At 40.3% G+C, this 18,958-nt stretch overlaps 1 protein-coding gene across 2 annotated transcripts; it reads left to right on the top strand.

Moving 5' to 3' along the window:
- The first annotated feature begins 504 nt into the window (after positions 1–504).
- Positions 505–11,590, top strand: BUB3 (BUB3 mitotic checkpoint protein). Of its 2 annotated transcripts, none has more exons than XM_082424351.1 (8): positions 505–632; positions 1,128–1,322; positions 1,937–2,006; positions 3,803–3,954; positions 6,491–6,649; positions 8,365–8,542; positions 8,789–9,005; positions 11,243–11,590. In XM_082424351.1, exons 1-8 carry the CDS (start codon positions 519–521, stop codon positions 11,250–11,252), a joined length of 1,095 nt encoding a protein of 364 aa, XP_082280477.1. In that variant the 5' UTR covers positions 505–518; the 3' UTR covers positions 11,253–11,590. The 2 variants fall into 2 exon arrangements, with proteins under 2 accessions (XP_082280477.1, XP_082280476.1); XM_082424350.1 differs by having other exon boundaries at positions 10,007–11,590.
- The last annotated feature ends 7,368 nt before the right edge of the window (positions 11,591–18,958 follow it).

Here is an 18,958-nt window from a genome sequence, read left to right as displayed (position 1 = left end):
AAATGAGAAAAAAGTAGGGCAAAATATACACTTCATTAGAGCAAATATTTTTTTCTCCACTCCAGTTTTGGTCAACTTCATGGGCATATGCATGTGCAGTGGAAGGGAGACTAATTTAACTCTATAAAAGTACTGACCAAAATAAGGTTCTTGTGTCTGAGAGATTAACTGAGATGGGGAGGGCCCCAAGAGTCAACTGGAAAGAGCATCTTTCCCGCCTACTATTCAGAGGACAGGCCGGGCGTCGGCCCCAGGGAGACTACATTTCCCAGCGTGCCGCACACGGACGGGCGAGGGCGTGAGCGTACCCTTGGCGCGATGCTCTTTGGGAGTTGTAGTTTTCACTCGTCCGGCACCGCCGCTGGCGCCGCAGCCTGGTGGTGAAAAGAGGCCACGTGATCGGAAAAGCCGTCGTTCGCCTCTGTGCCGGAACAGGTTGCCTGCGTTGACCGACGCCCGGCCTCCGGGGCGGACCAATCGGCTGCCTAGAGCGAGACGTTGGCGTTTGAAATCAGCCAATGGCAGGCATTGACTGGAACTTCCTCTCCGCCCCCTTCGCCCGGCCCGCGAGAGCTTCGAGGGAAGCTAGGCGGTGGCGAGTAGCGGCGAAGTTGCTTCTGAGGGAGCCTAAGGTAACGGGGAGAGGCGGCCGGGCGCAGTAGCGAACTCTCTGGGGACCCCTCCACTCCCACCTCGGGCCCGGAGCTGGCGGAGCCGTCCTCTGGGAACCGGTTCCTCTTCCATAGGTTTTCTTTTATTTCAGGAGCACGCGGGGCGGCAGGCCCAGCGGGGGAGGCCGGGGTGCAGGAGCCCGCGGCGGGCCACGCTGGAGGCTGGAGTTAGGGGTGCGGTGGCGGTGGCGGCGGCCCGGCCGGCTGGGGCGCTTAGGAGGGGCGGCGGGCGGGGTGGGGGAGATGAGGCCGGACCGCGGCGGGCGCGGCGGTTCCGCGCAGGCGCAGAGGCCGTGTCGGCGCAGAGGCCGTGTCGGCGCAGAGGCCGTGTCGGCGCAGAGGCCGTGTCGGCGGCCTTCCCTAGGCCCCGCCCCGGTGGGGCCCCTTCACTGCCCCGCCGTCGGCGAGTCCAGCCCCCGGACCCTTGGGGACTCTCACTGGGCGCTTGTTCCGTAGATGACCGGTTCTAACGAGTTCAAGCTGAACCAGCCACCCGAGGACGGCATCTCCTCGGTGAAGTTCAGCCCGAACACCTCCCAGTTCCTGTTGGTCTCCTCCTGGGACACGTCCGTGCGCCTCTACGATGTGCCGGCCAATTCCATGCGGCTCAAGTACCAGCACACCGGCGCCGTCCTGGACTGCGCTTTCTACGTAGGTGTCCTCCGCTTCCGCTCCTGCCCCCCTTTAATATCGTCGGTGTGGTGTTCCTGGTCAACAGTGTCCGTTTTCCGTTGTTGGGCAGAGGCTTTTGTCGGTGGGGTCATTTGGACAGCTCCCCTCCCTTCCCCCAACACTTACCTTGCGCCCCAGGTACTGTTTTTTGGTTTGTTTGGTTTTGTTTTTGTGTGTGGGGTTTTTTTGGCGCTGGGGACTTGCAGACGTCAGGAACTCGGTCTCCCCTTGGATTCTAATGGCGTAACTCTGCAAACCTTTTGGACATAATGTGTTTGAAACTCACAACAAGACAGTAACATTTGGCTGCCTTGTTAAAAGGAAGGTCTGTTTGCGAGTCCATGGGAATGCCTGTTGGCTGTCAGCCAGTGTGGTGAACAGTTCTTCCTTAATTTTCTGGCGTAGTAGTTTTCTCAGCTCCTTAATTTGCTTTATTTTTTTGTACTGTTTTTTTGTTTGTTTACAATGAGTAGCTGAGCCCAGTGTACCTCTCATCTTGAGCATAAACTGGATAGTTGGCTGTGGAAACAGGAATTTTTAAATTCTTTTTAAAGCTCTGTAAGTTTTAAATGACTTGCAACTTTGTTTTGTAGGATCCAACACATGCCTGGAGTGGGGGATTAGACCATCAATTGAAAATGCATGATTTGAACACTGATCAAGGTAACATAGCCACGTTTTTACCAGTTTAGTATTTTCTTAGTTAGTGCTTACTTGTAAATGTTTATTCACGAAGAGTAGTTCTTGAATTGCTTAGTTCCTAAGTTGCTTAGATACAAGTAAAAATGGCTTAAATTCAGGACTTTTTCGTTTAAATGATAACCATTAAATTACAATCACAAAATATTATGCATGGATTTTATCAGTGAAACTCATGGTCTCCATCCACAGTGTTTACGTGAAGTGGCACTTAAGTATTTGACCTTTCCCTTGCCCTCAGAAGGGGACTGGGTCCCGCAGTGGACTACCTTTCAGTAGGATTTTTCCAGGACAGTGCTGATGTTTCAGCGTTCTCTTTTCAGAAGCTAATTTAGTTTAGACTGAAGGAAGATAGGTTTTAAAAAATTTAACATTATAAAATAGCCAACCCTGTCCGGATACCATGTTAACCCTGCTTGTATAATTGTTTAGCATAGAATATGCTTCAGTTGCATTTATTGAGTGAAGGACAAGATGGCACGTTTTCTTTTAGTTAATTTCTAAGAGATACGAAATAACTTACCCACATTTTTATGGTGACTTTGGAGCAGAGTAGAGATTGGGATGGAACCCGAATACACAGAGCTCTCTAGTGGAGGGTTTTTTTTTTTTTGGTATATGCGTACGTTAGACATAGATGTACTTGAAGGACATGGCAAGGCACAGCGATATGACTAACGAGGATGAGTTGGACAGTGGGAGGACGGATAGAGGATGGGCACGATATCTTAACAAAAAAAAAAAAAAAGAAGGATCCAATCAGAAGAGGCTTTTGCATGAAAGCCGTTTTGTCATGTAACTTACAGCTGCAGATGTTTGGTTTTGTTTGCTAGCAGCTTATTCTAGATGGGAAGTTAGCTTGCAGGTTTAGGTTCTATTTGTTTGAAAGCTCAGCAGAAAAAAAGCACTGAAAAGCAAACAAAGGTTTTTGATGTTAAAGACCATAATTAAGGGAATTAGCTGTTTATTCTCAGAAGGTCATTGCTGAACTTCACGAGATACCATTTAAACGAGAAACAAAAGTATGTTTTTAAACAGGTAGTTTTCCTCTTTGAGGATCAGGGCCACATATTGTTTGTTCTTTGTTGTATCCTTAGCATGTGGTATAGATTCTGGCACATAGTAGACATTCAGTAGATGTTAGTTGAATGAATGAATCATATAGGGTGAAGAGTTGAAATTGAGAGGAAAGAAATTGTGTATTAGAAATTTGACCCACCATGAAAACCAAGTGGGTTAATCATAAGACTCCCTGCCTTCCTCATCCCCAGCTGTCAGATAATCCTGTTACCACTTAAATAAGTTTCTTTGAAACATCAGCTTAATGCGATAAGTTTTATCCAGATCCATTCGACCAGAGTTCTCCACTCATTGGTTCATTTCATTTCTTGAGCACCTACCATGTATCAGAACCTGTACTAGATAGTCAGAACTATAGAGTTAAACAAGGTTCCTGATTTGAAGGAATCTAGAATCAAGTGAGGAAAATAACAAATATGCCACCATTTTAATGTAACCTGAAACTGAAGTCAGCTTTTGGTATTACCATGCCAGTGAATCAAGCTATGCGCTGTCAGGTGAACAGAGGTGAAAGGATGACTTCTCGTAGTCATGGAGAAATTTTTCTGTGTGTAGTACTTCCATTGAGTGGGTGGAAGCGGATTCATTACAGTGCAATGAATGTTTCCTTCTATTGTTCACTTGAGGAATCTTTGTTTAGTAAAGCTAGGTGTGGTTTGTTGGTTTGTTTTTTTCTACAGAAAATCTTGTTGGAACCCATGATGCCCCTATCAGATGTGTTGAATACTGTCCAGAAGTGAATGTGATGGTTACTGGGAGTTGGGATCAGACAGTTAAATTGTGGGATCCCAGAACCCCTTGTAATGCTGGGACCTTCTCTCAGCCTGAAAAGGTAGGCTCTTTATATTTGTAACAGGAATTATGGTCTTTGGGATGGTTTGACTTGATAAATGATGAATATGATGTTGAATTTAGAGGTTAAGAGTTGATGAGTCATTTTACAAACTGAGCTAAATATGTGAAGGAAAACTAATTTTGGTATTTTGGTCTACATTTTCTGTCAGTTGTCATATTTGTACTGGATAGCACTAGTCCTAAACCCACTTCCATGTATTAACGCATTCAGTCCTAGGGCTGAGAAGCAACTTTGCAGAGAAGTCATTTAGCAATGACTGAACTTTGTAGAGAAGTCATTTAGCAAAGACTGTTCCATTGCCTTCAGTTGGGTTTGACGGCCCCAAACCAGGAAGTGGGGTGGAGCATCGCTCCTTTTCACTTATGATCTGAGGTTTCTCTTGAGTTGACTAAGAGGGTGAAGTGGGTTATCATTTGAAGTTTAGTGAAAAAGATGGCCTATATTCCCTGGTTTTTACCATTTATTTATTTTTAATACTGACAGATGTAGTTTGAAGGCTGTAGTGAAGGAAGCTTCTTAAAACTGAAACTTTGTGTATTATTGTAACCTTTTGATCTGTACAGTGGAAGTGTAATTGAGCATTCTTGCTGTATCCTTTATCAGACTTTATCAGGTGGTAGTTAATTTTAAAGATTGATTGTTTTAGCAATTTAAAGGTATCCTTCACTTGAGTCTTATTTCCTCAGTGTAAATATACTATTCAGTTCCTGTTAGCTGTCATTATATACTGTAGTGCATCCAAAGAGCCATTATTTTTGTCACATCACATTCGAATCTACTCCTGGCAAGACCTTTGTTCAGAATAAAATAATTGCATTGTTTCTAGTTTTGATTTATGGTTGTATGTAACATGTTAAGAGCTGTGATAAATTGCTGACAGAATATCATATAATGGACAGCCACACTGAATCAAGCTGCTTATTGGTTCAGCAAGGTTCATTATGTCACTTTTTTTAATACTGTCTTTGATAAATGTATATACCTAGTCAGTAGCATGACAGTGTTTTTACTTGATTTATGATCCGTGGGGATAGAAAGCACTTTTAGAAGCTTGTGTGTCACCTGTATAGTAAAGATTTAAGATAAAATTCCCATTCTGATTGTACTGTTATAAATTGATCTCTTTCTGTGTTTTTTTTAATTTGGTGTTTCATATGTCTTAAGTTAATTTCTGTTTTTCTGCAAACATGTTTTCTGAATAAACAGCGGTAAATCTTAACATGTCTCTTACTGAAATACGCTTGTGTGTTAAATCTACTGTTTTGAATCTTTAAAATTTCTTGTTTTTCCCTTGGTCAAATTAGCTGTTGAATTTAAAGGCCAGATTGTAGAGACTATCGGGTCGTTACATTGTGAAACCCAATTTGTTTTTTTCCTCCGGGCTGGTGGTATGTGGTTAACATATTAGTGATTACTAACCATAAGGTTTAATTACTGAATGTTAAAGAGATGTTTTACCATGTCATGAGGCCTCTTCATTTTTTATAGTGATTTTTCAGGTTTTAAAATATTAGATTAGAGTTGCTTATTAATTGAAAGTAATGATCAGGGCATAGTTATATACCTGAAGTCTAGACTTTAAAAAAATGATTTAATATGATCGGAACATATGTTTTGCCACCATTTTCATGAATTTGCTATCTCTATTTAGTCCCCAGATAACATATTTGAAAATAAGTAACTTTAAATGCTTATTTGCAGGAAATTTTGTGATTTGTTTTAAAGGAATATTTTGTAGAAGTTGTTTTGATATTGAAGAAAAGGAATTTTGAGGGGAAAAAAATAGATGCTTTTAGGGAATAAAATGCTTTTTAAATTTTCCCTAAAGATAACTCTGTTTTGAGTGTTCAGTATGACGTCAGGGTATAAGAATTTGCCTTGTCATATGCCAGACCACTATCCTTGTCTTTTAATTTTGAGTTCCTATGCCACCAAAAGCAACTAAGAAGCTAATTAATGATAGCTCTCTCACTCTTTCTGGGAAGGCCTATTTATTCAGTGTGACAGCTGGGAGAGTCAAGATTTTTAGAGTTACAACATGAAATATCCTTCCAAAAGGTGGTCATAGAAAAATAACTTTGAAAATGATTGTTTTATGAAAAGTCAGAAGCCCATTGAAAGGTGTCTTGAATTGTTTTTATGGCTTTATTATCTCCTTTTTGAGTATTTTCTACAATTTTATATTGTCACTGAATGAAACAAGAGGACTGTAAAAATTGTTTAATAATTTAACTTGTTTTAGTAACGAAGAGAATTGTTTCAAAGATGCTTTCGGAGAATTAACTAGAATGTGCATTATGTGATACTTGGTTAAGTATTAAGAATATCTTGTGTTTATTATTTTGTGTCAATTGGTTTGTGTAACTGTAGCACTTAAAATTTTGTACCTGTGTTTGTGAACCTGATCAGCTAACTTTTTTATGGTTTTATGATGAGTGGACTTTATTTTGGTGCGAAATGCCATTTGCAGGCAAGCAGATGATTTTCAGCAAGTTTTGGTCTTTCTCGAAAGGTGTATACCCTCTCAGTGTCCGGAGACCGGCTGATTGTGGGCACCGCAGGCCGCAGAGTGTTGGTGTGGGACTTACGGAACATGGGCTACGTGCAGCAGCGCCGGGAGTCCAGCCTCAAGTACCAGACTCGCTGCATACGAGCATTTCCAAACAAGCAGGTACTGACCTCTCCTCCCTGTGCCTGGGGAATTTGAAAATAAGAGGGTCTTATATGATAATGATTTGGTCACTGCCTTTTAAAGCTTTGCTTTTTTTTTTGAGTAGTGATTTAGAATTTGTTAGATTTAGATTTAGAATTTGTTGTTGTAAATTTTTGATAGCCTTTTGTTAAAAGGTGGTATGTTAACTCAATTTTAGAGAAAGCTTTGATGTTCAGAGAGGATAAGTAATCTGCCAGGGGTTTGAGTAGAGGTTTTCAGATTCCTTGGTGATCCTAGTGCAGGATGCTTGACATGCGTACAGTAATCAGAGAGAGCTTTGCAGGTATGTTAATTTACAGACCAGCAAATTCAAATTTAAACCTGGAAATTTAGGATTATGGAATTTGCTGTTTTCTCTCTCTCTTTTTCTTTTTTTTTTTGCGCCTCTTTGTACCCTAATGCTAATAGAGTTTAGTCAGTCTGCTAGCAGAACTTGGATTTTTCTTTTTTAAAAGAATGCCATTGAGGGTAGAGAGGCGTTGTCCCTCATATAATGACGAACAGGGTAGGTCACCCTTCCATCATCATTACTAGATGAGATGACACTTCATTAATCTGCCCTTTCCTCCCCAAATCCTTAAAGTTCGAAGGGAAGTTGGTGGTGGGGTCAGCTGCTGTAGGAATTTTATAAGAGGAAAAGTCATTAAAAACAGTGGATATCTTTGGAATCTAATGGCTATCCTTTAGTGCTTGTCAGAAGGCTAGTACCTCAAATAGTGATCACAATTCTTCTTCTCAGGATATTGTGAATTTCCATTGAAGATAAGGAATTGCAGTTATGTGAAACTTTAGAGATTTAAGTGCATGATTAAAATATGCTTGCATTTATGAATGTTATTATGTCTTCTATCTAAAATTTTCCATCGGAGTTTATTTCCAGTTTATAATGGAAGTTTAAAAGTAACATTTTACTGATTTTTTTTTTCTCCATAAGTAGTTTTTTAGGAGTAAATCTTTTTCATACCTTGAAGAATTAAAAAAAAATATATAGATTTCATATTTATCTTCATCTCTTACTTTCTTTGACATACTGTTTCGAGGCAAAGTGAGGAAAGGTTTGAAATTATAAGCCACTTTTGAACATCGCTGAAAATCTCTGTGGTTTGTGCGTACACTTGACTTTCTGTAGTTAAATGCAAGAGGCAGGATGACCAAGATAGAAGGCTGGTTTTCCACTTGGTTTGGATTATTGGTACCCTCAGTGAAGGAGACACAATTCTCTTCGAGTTGTTAGAGGTGAGGAGGCGTAGAGCAAAGAAAAATATATTCCAGCTGATGGAATGAATTCGAGTCCCCTTCTGGACAGGACAACAAATAAATGATATTGAAACACTTTAAAATTCTTGTTGAGGTTTGACAGAATAACTCAACGTTTTTGATTGCAGTGTGCAGGGTACTGGTAGAATGAAGAAGGCAAATGATGGTGGCCTTCTATTTATTTACGTGTAATAAAACAGGTATAAGTGTTCTTAAATTTTTGGAGTGATCTTAACTATGTTATATGTTAGTACAGTTTAAACATGTGGTTAAAACCTGGCTGTATTCTCTTTTCATTTTAAAAATAATCATCTTTCTTTACTGTGGGCTGAATTTGGGAATTGGGTTGAATTTGAGAATCCAGGCCTTGCTTTGGAAGCTGGATTCACCATTTTTGTCCTCTGATTTCCTTTCAGGGTTATGTATTAAGCTCTATTGAAGGCCGAGTGGCAGTTGAGTACTTGGACCCAAGCCCTGAGGTACAGAAGAAGAAGTATGCCTTCAAGTGTCACAGACTAAAAGAAAATAATATTGAGCAAATTTACCCAGTCAACGCCATTTCGTTTCACAACATCCACAATACCTTTGCCACAGGTACGCTAACCTGTATCTAGTTGTTAAGGTAACATCATTTTGCTATTAATTGAACACTGCACGTTTATACTTGGGCAGAGTTTTAAAAAATTGTGCTTGCTTTTTATGATATTTAAAGGGAAGAAAATCTGTTATAGTACTCCCTGGGGAAATTGTAACTTCTGTGACCTTAAAAATGGTTAAGATAATGGTTATTTTTGTATCTGCTTTTAAGAACTGTTGTAACTCTTTTGAAATTACTTGTAGGTGGTTCTGATGGATTTGTAAATATTTGGGATCCATTTAACAAAAAGCGACTGTGCCAGTTCCATCGGTACCCCACCAGCATTGCGTCACTCGCCTTCAGTAATGATGGGACTACACTTGCAATAGCATCATCGTATATGTATGAAATGGATGACACGGAACATCCCGAAGATGGTATCTTCATTCGCCAAGTGACAGATGCAGAAACAAAACCCAAGTGAGTATGCTTCACCTGTATTTGAGCCTTTTCTTGCATTCACCCCAGGATTTATTAATTTTTCTAAATTCATGAATAGCATTGTTGATGCCTGCTCGATATTACAGCTGACTCTAGGGTTGGAGTTGATTTTATCTTGTTCTCCCAAGCTTTCAATATCCGTAGGTTGATAGACGTCTGATGGATAAAATTGTGCCTAGTTGTTTTGTAGAGAAGAATGTCAAACTCTCATTCTTCTTGAATAGGCACTATTATTTGAATCTCTGGAGTTATTACTAACTCATTGCTTCAAAATTAAGTTGAAGAATTCAAGAATAATTTATTTTAGCAAATTCTATTTAAGATATTTAAGAATTTGAACTACCAAAAATCTTCCCTCTCCACAGAGGTTGTTTCTTTAATATTTACACAAAATGAATGACCTTCAGGTCTTACTGGAAATTCAGAGTAATATGGCCTTGCCTGCAATAGCAGATTTCCTTAGTTTTGAAATTTTCATAGATGTCTTTGGCTCTTGGTTGTAACTGCTGACAGAGAGGAACCATTTCCATTTTTTGGTACCTAGGGCAAAGCTTTTTACTTAATTACCTGCACCAGGCTTCCAGGCTTAAGGGAAACCTGATACTTAGGCACTTGTTTAACCATAAAATACCACCCCCCAAGAGTCTTTGTCCTGTTCCTTGTCCCTGTCTACTCAGGCCCTGGAAGGAAGTCCTCAGTAAATATTTATGGAATACCAGACTGTTTTCAGGATTTCTGTACCTCTCTGAGTTAGAATGGTATAGAGTCCCCTTGCTAAATTGGTTGAGTCCCTGAGAGGGGGCAGAGTATTAAATACTCAATATCATATGTGCTTTTACAGGTTTGACTTTAGAACAGACTTAGCATGTGAAGCCTGTTGGATAAAGGGCTGTGTTTGCGTTTAATCTCTCACTTTTGTATCTCTTGTCCTGGCTGGCCATTTTGATCTCATGCTGTTCTTTTTTCTTTTGAACTTGTAGGTCACCATGTACTTGACAAGATTTCATTTACTTAAGTGCCATGTTGATGATAATAAAACAATTCGTACTCCCCAATGGTGGATTTATTACTTTTAACAAAGAAACCAGGGAAAAATTTTAATTTTAATATTATAAGAACCTGAAAATATTGGAAAAGAGGTTTTTATTGCCTTTTTTTTAAAACAGACACTTTCTTTAGTGCATGAGATGGTTTGCTGCATTTAAAGGTATTCGGACAAACAGAATTGGAGGGCAGCGACAGCACTTTTGAGAATCAGTTTTGACCTTGATGGTTTTTGTTTCCATTGTGGAAATAAATGTTTGTGAATAAATGTAGGTAGTAAAACCCCCTTTGCCTTCTTTGTGGACCTTAAATGGTGGAGAAAAAGGCTCTTGAGCCATTTGTTTCCCTTGCTGGTTATAGTTGCTAATTCTAAAGCTGCTTCAGACTGCCTCATGAGGAGGTTAATCTACAATTAAACAATATTTCCTCTCGGCCGTCCATTATTTTCTGAAGCAGATGGGTCATCATTTCCTGGGCTGTGAAACAAAGCGAGGTTAAGGTTAGACTCTGGGGAATCAGCTCGTTTTCAATCTTATTAGGGTGCAGAAGGAAAACTAATAAGAAAACCTCCTAACATCATTTTGTGACTGTAAACAATTATTTATTAGCAAACAATTGATCCCAGAAGGGCAAATTGTTTGAGTCAGTAATGAGCTGAGAAAAGACAGAGCATATCTGTGTATTTGGAAAAATAATTGTAACGTAATTGCAGTACATTTAGACAGGCATCTATTTGGACCTGTTTCTATCTCTAAATGAATTTTTGGAAACATTAATGAGGTTTACATATTTCTCTGACATTTATATAGTTCTCATGTCCATTTCAGTTACCCAGCCACTGGTGATTAAGGTTAAAAAGAAAAAAATTATAGCGAGAATGAGATTCATTTCAATATAATGCCCTGAAGCAGAACATGAACTTAGCTTGGCCTATTCTAGGTAGTTCCAAATAGTATTTTTGTTGCCACGCTTTTTGTTTTTTATTTATATTATTTGCAAATGTATGTTTCTGAATGGTATTTGGACCTTTACTGAAATTTATTTTATCCATGATATATTAAAAAAAAATTCTTCTGATACAGAGAAAGGTCTTATTTTTATTTGTAAGTATTTCAGTGAAAACTTAGTGTAAGTCTGAACCCATCTTTTGAAATGTATTTTCTTCATTGCAGGTCCACCTAATCATCTCGTGAAAATGGTTTCTCTATGGAAAGCTTTGTTTTGCTTCCTACAAATACATGCTTATCCCCTAAGGGGTGCGTTATAGTCATTGTGGATGCGTTATTTAGTATGTGGATTTCTCTGTTTTCTGTCTTGCAAAAAACTTGTCTGTGTGCCCTTTCATACTGACTGTGTGTAGGATGAGGAGTCTTTGTGTCCTTTTGCAGTAGTCTGAAGAATTGTTTTTTCCCCCGGCAAGCCCAGTTGCTGTGTATGAGCGGCTTGAGCTCTTTTTGTAAAATAACCTAAACCTGTTAATTCCATGCTGTCTAATAAATCAGAGATTCAGAACCCTTAAATGTTGGATGTTTTTAAATGTTGGTAATTAATGTAATTTACTTCATAAAAAGGCTTCTGTAAAGCAAAACTCCCTTCATCAAGGGCCTGGTGGGGATGACATTGTACCTTTAGGTCCACACTGCCTCATTTAATTATGTCTATTCTGATGTACTTTGGGGATTCAGTCTTGGATAAAGTGATCTGTTGGAGTTCTGCCATTTCCCTTGTGCCCTCTCGCTGGATCAGCAGGGCCCTCGAGCCAACTGTACAGCTTCACGGGACGGGCACAGACTGCATGGCAGCTGCTGGGCGCCTTTTGGCATGACTCTCTGCCGGTAGTGCTGGTGCAGCCGGGATCCTGCAGCTCACCCAGCCCGGTGCTGATGCAGTCAGCGGGCGCACTTGCAGCCAAGTGACAGACCCGTCTGTACTTATCCATCAAATGCTAAATCAAAGTGAAGCCCTTGGGATGGTAAATAATGTAATAGCCAGAGACTAACTGATGGTATTGGTTCTTTAGTGTGATTATGTGCTTTTTAAAGTCATAACCACTTGGTTGAGGACAGAGCATAAATTTAAAACATTGTTTAGCTGAAAGAGAATTAATATAGTATTGTAAAAGGTGACTAAATTAAAGCAATGTGGGGGACCTGGTTTTGAGGGCATGGTGTGGCAGAGCTTTTTTTGTCTTTCTATCGCGATGTCTTCTTGTCTCTTGAAACCAATGTATCTCACCTTAAAGGTGTCTACTGCCTCTTCTGTGGACCTCTTTACCAGCTCTTCTTCACAGTTGGCCTGTTTATGATTATGCCACCTTTCCCCTCAAATGACCCAGGTGTAACACCTTAGCATTTTCGTTGGTTTCCCTTACCCAGATTCTCTTCTCTGTTTTAAAGTGTCTCTTCTGTTAATCTTTTTCTTTTTGCTGCTACTATCCCACCACCTTAAAGGGTCCCCTCTGCCCATCTAGGGGAATGCAGCAGCCTCCAGTCTGGGCCCTAAATCCTCTGTCTTCTAGAGCAGTGACTTTCAAACCTTTCGGTTGTGACCCAAGTAAGAAATACATTTGAACCACGGTCCAGAACACACAGAGGTCAGTACAGTATATACAGTGGTGACAGTTGTGTAAAGCATCACTTGCCCTTTGTACATGTGATACATCAGTTCCCTTCCTTCCTTTTTTTTTCTTTTTTTTTTTTAGGAAATTCTGGTTACGGCCCCCTGAATGGATTTTATAACAAATGCCTTACCACCTCTAATTTGAAAAACAGCTCTATACCACACGAAACTTTTAAAACTCTTGCTCTTTTTTATCATGCTGTGCTTGAGACCCTCCAGTGCCCCCGTTCCCCTTCATTCACTTTGTAAGACTATATGCTTCTTCCAAAGCCTGCAGATCACCAGGAAGGGACTGCTGACTGTCAAGGTACTCTTAAAAGAATGTGGGGGGAGCTGACCCTCACTGGGAATTCTGACAGGTAGATGGGAATGTTCTGGTGGCTGCAATGTCTGGTTCTGAGTTCCACCGTGTAAAAACTTAAAGGTATGTTAGTTGTGGGGGGAACTCCTTTGTTCTGGGGGAAATTCATATGAGACAGCCTGAATCTTGGAGTTTAGCCTTTGAACCTGGCTTTGAATCCCAACTTTGCTGTTTAATTCATTGCATCACTGGCCAAGTTAATTTCTGAGTAACAGTTTCCTCATCTGTGAAATGAAAGTAATACCTAACTCATGGAGTTATAAATGAATATATAAAATGTTGATTAGGTCATGCCTGACACAGTCATCACTTTCTTAGGATGAAAAAGTATTCAATCCATTGCTCTCAGTTATTAGCTGACTTTTCAGGTTCTTTTCTTTTCCATAAATTAATGTTCTTAGATATCTGTGGGATTCCAAGTTCTTAAATTTGTCAGTATATTCATCTTTTTAAAAACATTTATCAACTGTTTCAAACATTCAGAAAAACTCAAGAGAATCACATCTATAAACCCACCATCCAGATTTTAAAATGTTAATATTTTGTCATATTTACTTCCCTTTGTTTTAAAATAAAACATTGCACGTATTTGAAGCCTCATTTGTACCCCTGTCTCACCACATTTCCATTTTCCATTCTTAAGTATTGTACTCACTTATGCCTTTATGCTTGTGAAGTATCCATATACAGGCTGACCTTGGAGGTATTGTTGGTTTGGTACAGACCACCGCGATAAAGTGAGTACAGCAATAAAGGACTGACACAAGTTGTCTGGTTTTGCAGTGCATATAAAAGTTATGTTTAGACTGTAGTCTGTTAAGTGTGCAATAGCATTATGTCTAAAAATACGATGTACATACCTTAGTTACTTTATTGCTAAAAAATGCTAGCCATCATTTGAGCCTTCAGTGAGCTGTAATCTTTTTGCAAGAGTATTATCAAAGATCACTGATTATAGATCACCATAACATAGTAATAATGAAAAAGTTTGGAATATTGTGAGAATTACCAAAATGTGACACAGACATGAAGTAAGCAACTGCTGTTGGAAAAATGGCACAGATAGGGTTGCCACAAATCTTCAAATTGTAAAAGAAAAAAACTGCAACATCTGCCAAGTACAGTAAAGTGAAGCGTGATAAAAGGAGGTCTGCCTATATATGTTTTTAAAAATTTGCATAAATGGTATACTGTTTTCTATTCTGGAATGAACCGACCCCTATTTGACATCAGGTGGTGTTAATAAGATGTAGAAGGAAAGGGGTTTTTTTTTAGGCTATGCTGTGGGCTGCATGCAGGGTCATAGTTCCTCGAGCAGGGATCACACCCGTGCCCCCTACAGTGGAAGTGTGGAGTCTTAACCCCTGGACTGTCAGGAAAGCCCCTCTGAGTGCCCCCCTTTCTTGAACTATGAGATCAGTCACTATGACAAAAGGAATACCAGTTCTCTGATGTGTTGGGTCTTCAAGGGTGAAAACTGCATAATCTAACAGTGGTGGTTCTTTCCCCAAGAAAATAGTTGAGTGTGTTAATAGTATCCAGTAGATTAGGTGTATTAAAACATCCTTGTTGCCATCCAGGAAGGAAACCATAGGTCTAGTTTCATGGTTCTTCTCTCCTGTGACTTCCCCTCCTCAGTCTTTGAAATATCTCTGGGTAGCCCATCTTTCACTTGGGAAAATACTGATTTAAGCTATTAGGACTAGTTGCAGCAGTTTTCCTTTCAAAGTGGCACCTGGCTACATTGCTTTGGGACTAGCGCTAAGAGAAATGAGAGCTGCGGAGCCTGGTGGCCACAAATACCGATTGGACCATTACGTACAAAGGCACTTTTCCCTTGATCAGTGGTGTGTTGCAACAGTGCTTTCATTTTTGATGGATACCCACAGAACTTGTCATGGAGTTGTCGTGGGGCATTGACTTCTTAGTTGGGAATTATTTTGTGTCCTGATGTAAAGAAATCTGAACGTAAAAACTGGAGTCTACTGTGGTTTATAGAGAGCTATAATTGGGGGAACACGCACGAGTTAGCCTGCTTGTTTAGTATAACTCAGGATTTGGCAACCAGCTCTCAGAACTTACTTTAAATGAAAAGCAATTGGTGTTATTTTGTTTTGCTTTGTTTGAATACACCACTGGTGGGATGACTTTTCCAGTCACCTGACTTGAATAGAGAAATGGAAAAAGAAATGCTTTGCTTTACTGAGCAGGGTGTCAGACTGAAGTAATTGAAGGCTCATTTCCAGTGGTTTATTTCATTAACTAATTTCCCAAGAAATATTCTTTCACCTCTGACCATCCTAGCTAACTTTGTGCAGTTAACACAAACCTGAGGAAGCCGTACAAATTATACCTACTGGTCTCAGAAGCACCTAAGTTTGCTTTTCCAATGTGGTAACGAAGTACCTTTCATCCCTTTATAGGACTCTGTTATAGACTATTGCAGTAATTTAAAACCTATGTACCTAGACTCCTGACCTTGTTATAACATCATTTCATAATTCTCAAAATACTTGGCTCTTGAAGATTTTCTTAGCATCAGCCATGTATTCTTAAAGAGCCCAGATGATTTGTCTTTAGTGTTACATTACCCATATGTCCTCAGCCGGTAAGCCCTAACGTTCTTACTGAATTGCCAGACAGAAATCCTTCAGTTTTTTTCATTAGTTCACAGCTTAACATGGCAGTCAGTTATTAGCATTCTCCATTTAAAGAAATGCCCTTGTTGGGAACAATGGCAACGTTTGCCTTCAAGCTTTGGGTGTAGAAGCGGCCCTCCGGCTGGGTTCACTGTTAGTTCAAGATCGCTGGTGATACTGTGGAGAAGCACAGCTTTCCGTATGTGACTAACGTGAAGGTGGTCGTGGAACGGGGGGCAAGGATGTTACCCATTAGGCTGTGACCGTGATCGTTGCCCTTAGTTGCTGCTGTTCATCAGGTGAACATGGACCTCAGTTACCAGCACAAGTTAGAATGGGCACTGTTTATTCAGAGCTTGGTATTTCCTTGCTTACTTTACTTATGTTAACGGAATGTGCTCTGTTAAATGTTGGGCTTCACCTGTGCTTTGCAATAAGACCTACCATTTGTGCCATTTCAAAACATCCTGTGCTTGTGCCTGCCAGGCGTTATCCAGAGTTTCGTTTTGGACTCAAGTCTGAAGCTATTGAAGAGAAAGAGAAATCTCATTTATTTGGACTTCACTATCAGAATTTGTGATAAATTGAATTGTCTTAGGAGGAAAAGCAAATGAGATCAGAGGGAACATGTTTAGTTCTTGAAGGAAGACTCCTTTATGGAAATTAGCATATAATAGTAGTAATATTGCTAATAATAGTAGTAATATTTGGTCTGTACTTTGAACAGGACTTCTGCCTGGAAGCAGTAGAATAACCATCCGCATTACCAGGGTTGGGCACATTAAATATTTATAAAGAAACACTTTTTGGCTGAAAATAGTGAAAACAGTTTGAGGACAAGCCTGTGAAAACAGAGAAAAACTAGCCTCTTGGGATTACTTGGGAAATAGTAAGACTAAGCGGAAATTTAAATTGGGCTATCAAGGCAAAATTTTAATTTGACTAGAGAGTCCAAATTTCAGAAAAGGTTTTCTTATTCATTATCGATCCAAAATGAATAGAGCTTGGAAGAGGGGATTATTCCTGTTTCCTCTTTTGGCCAGTGTTTAGACCTGTTTTGCCAACCTTCCTGATTGATTTCATCTTTTTAATCTGGACTGGTTTCTCCCTGATTAGAGCTTCTTGTGGAGTGGATGAGAAGAAAAATAAGATTAGGGAAAGTTATTTTTAATACTTGTTGACTTGAGCAGCTAATTGTAGATTTGCAATTAAAGGGACAAAAATGCCTGTGAAAGGTTCTGCTTTTTTGGCAACTCCGAAGAAGAACCTGGCAGGAGAGGGAAGTGGACATGTTGCAGGGAGTGACAGCTGTGCCAGAGGCTAAGCCTATAATATATGTGGGTGGAGTTGTCATTACTTTTGGGAGAAGGGGATTCATCTTTGTTTTTATTGGCTCTCCAGAAATATAGTTAAAGGTCAGGAACTGGAAACTGAAGAAACCAGTTTGAAACAAGCCTTGTCTGACATGTGTGGGAACTTACTGAATGATGGGTATCCCAACTCCTTGGGCACCTGGAGAACTGAGATCTGAAAAGCTTCATAATGTTGAGGGCCTCACAGAAAACATGGCATCATGGCTGTTCTTCTAATGTAATCGTCCATCACTGCCAATTTCTTGCTGGAAAAAATATCAGGGATCTCTCACAACAGCGTCATAACCCTCGGGGATCTGAAGCCTGTGCCAGGCGGAAGGTTACCATGGCACACACTTCAGGGTCTTCTGTTGGCCACTGCTTATAGCTAATCATGCAGATTTGTAATTCAGACCATATAGTCCACTTTTTTTTGTTGTTCCTTTGTTCCTCTCTCACTTCCTTCTTCCTCTTTCCCTCTCTCCTTTCCTTCAATCAATAGGCAGATAAAGCCATTTGTGCAAAAGTTGACTTAGGAAAATAAGGCCATTGGTGGGTTTTTGAAATAGATGCTTGGGGCGCCATTGTGCCACTGGTCCAGGCGATGGGGGTGGCAATGGATAAATCAGCCCGTCGCATGCCTGAAGACCAAGCATTGGCTCTGACGTGGCCTGCGTTATGCCATAATAATTGGGCCTTTTGAGGGCACAGTGAGATAGCACATTTTACTTCCAGTAATTAAAAACACATGCACTGTGCCAGGCAGTAGCTTAGGAGATGCCCTTGTCCTCACTTTGGGCCCAGCTCACATTTAAGCAGAACATACCTCTGGAGATTCAGAAGACAGTAGGTGTTTGTGGGCACCACTGGATTGTAAAAAACGCATCTTAGTAAGCTGATTATTTGGATGGTGTATAGATTTTTCAAGTCTAGTAACTTTGAAGAGGAACATGTTGGGAAAATATTGAAGCAAAATTTCTACCCTGAAATACAACTTCTTGGGAAAACGTGGAGTAGGGTTAACAGCTTTGGGCTAGACGTCAGGAAACCGAGGTCTGGCCCAGTTAGCTGGGTGTCGTGGGGTGCGTGAGGGACTTGAGGCTCCATCTCTTTCTGAAAGGCTCTCTGAGGCTCATCCCCGTGCTGACGTGGCCTGACCTGATGTCTCTTTCCTTTCGAAAGGCAAAGGTTCTCAGCTTCTGCAAGTATGGACTTGTTATATTTAAGTATTTCAGTGGATGAAGTTTTGAAATAAGAAAAATTGAAATGTTTTACCTCTTCCTGCTTAGAATCCTTAAATGACTCGATAATCATCGCTTCTAAAGGACACTATTTTTTCCATAGTTTTTTTCCACTATTTCCTTCAATAGTGTTCCCTCTCACAACAAACAAATGAGAGTGATGTTATTTTACAGTGAGGAAACCACCTGTAGCATAATAAATGTATGTATGCTACATGAATGACAGCCAGAGGTGGGGGGAGTGTAGTTTGTGGATACAAGAGTTTGACCCATCTAAGAGTTTCCAGTTTCCTTCACAGGATGTGAGTTCATTAAACCTAGGATGTAACTCTTGATAGAAGTGTTTCTTACCGAGTTTGAGGATATAATGATGGAAGCCATGGGCACTGACTTTGCTGTAGGTTGAGGGAGAAGCACGGAGAATATTTAAGTTGATCCATTGGGAAGTCATGCCTAATTTATCCCCAACAAGTTCCTCAATTTATCTTCAACTGTACTCTTCCCTCCTCCGTGCTTATCTCCTCTCTTTCTCTCTCACGCACGCACACGCACATGTACAAAATCCACACACAAAATCCTTCTTTTGAAGGATTACTCTTCAAGGCCTGTTCCCACCTCCTGCAAGACACCTTCCTACATTCCCTATATCACATTAATCTCACCTCTTCCTATGTTC

Source organism: Balaenoptera physalus, assembly GCF_965194825.1.
Source record: "Balaenoptera physalus genome assembly, chromosome: 14".
Lineage (NCBI taxonomy): Eukaryota > Metazoa > Chordata > Mammalia > Artiodactyla > Balaenopteridae > Balaenoptera > Balaenoptera physalus.
The sequence above is the reverse complement of the archived record's forward strand: the minus strand, read 5'-3'. Positions and strand labels throughout refer to the sequence as shown.

Excerpts from the sequence above, each read along its gene's own strand:
- BUB3 (XM_082424350.1), top strand. The coding sequence starts at position 519 with ATGGCAGGCATTGACTGGAACTTCCTCTCCGCCCCCTTCGCCCGGCCC. Across the intron at positions 3,955-6,490 it reads CCTTCTCTCAGCCTGAAAAG|GTGTATACCCTCTCAGTGTC; the intron begins GTAGGCTCTTTA and ends CTTTCTCGAAAG. Across the intron at positions 6,650-8,364 it reads GAGCATTTCCAAACAAGCAG|GGTTATGTATTAAGCTCTAT; the intron begins GTACTGACCTCT and ends ATTTCCTTTCAG.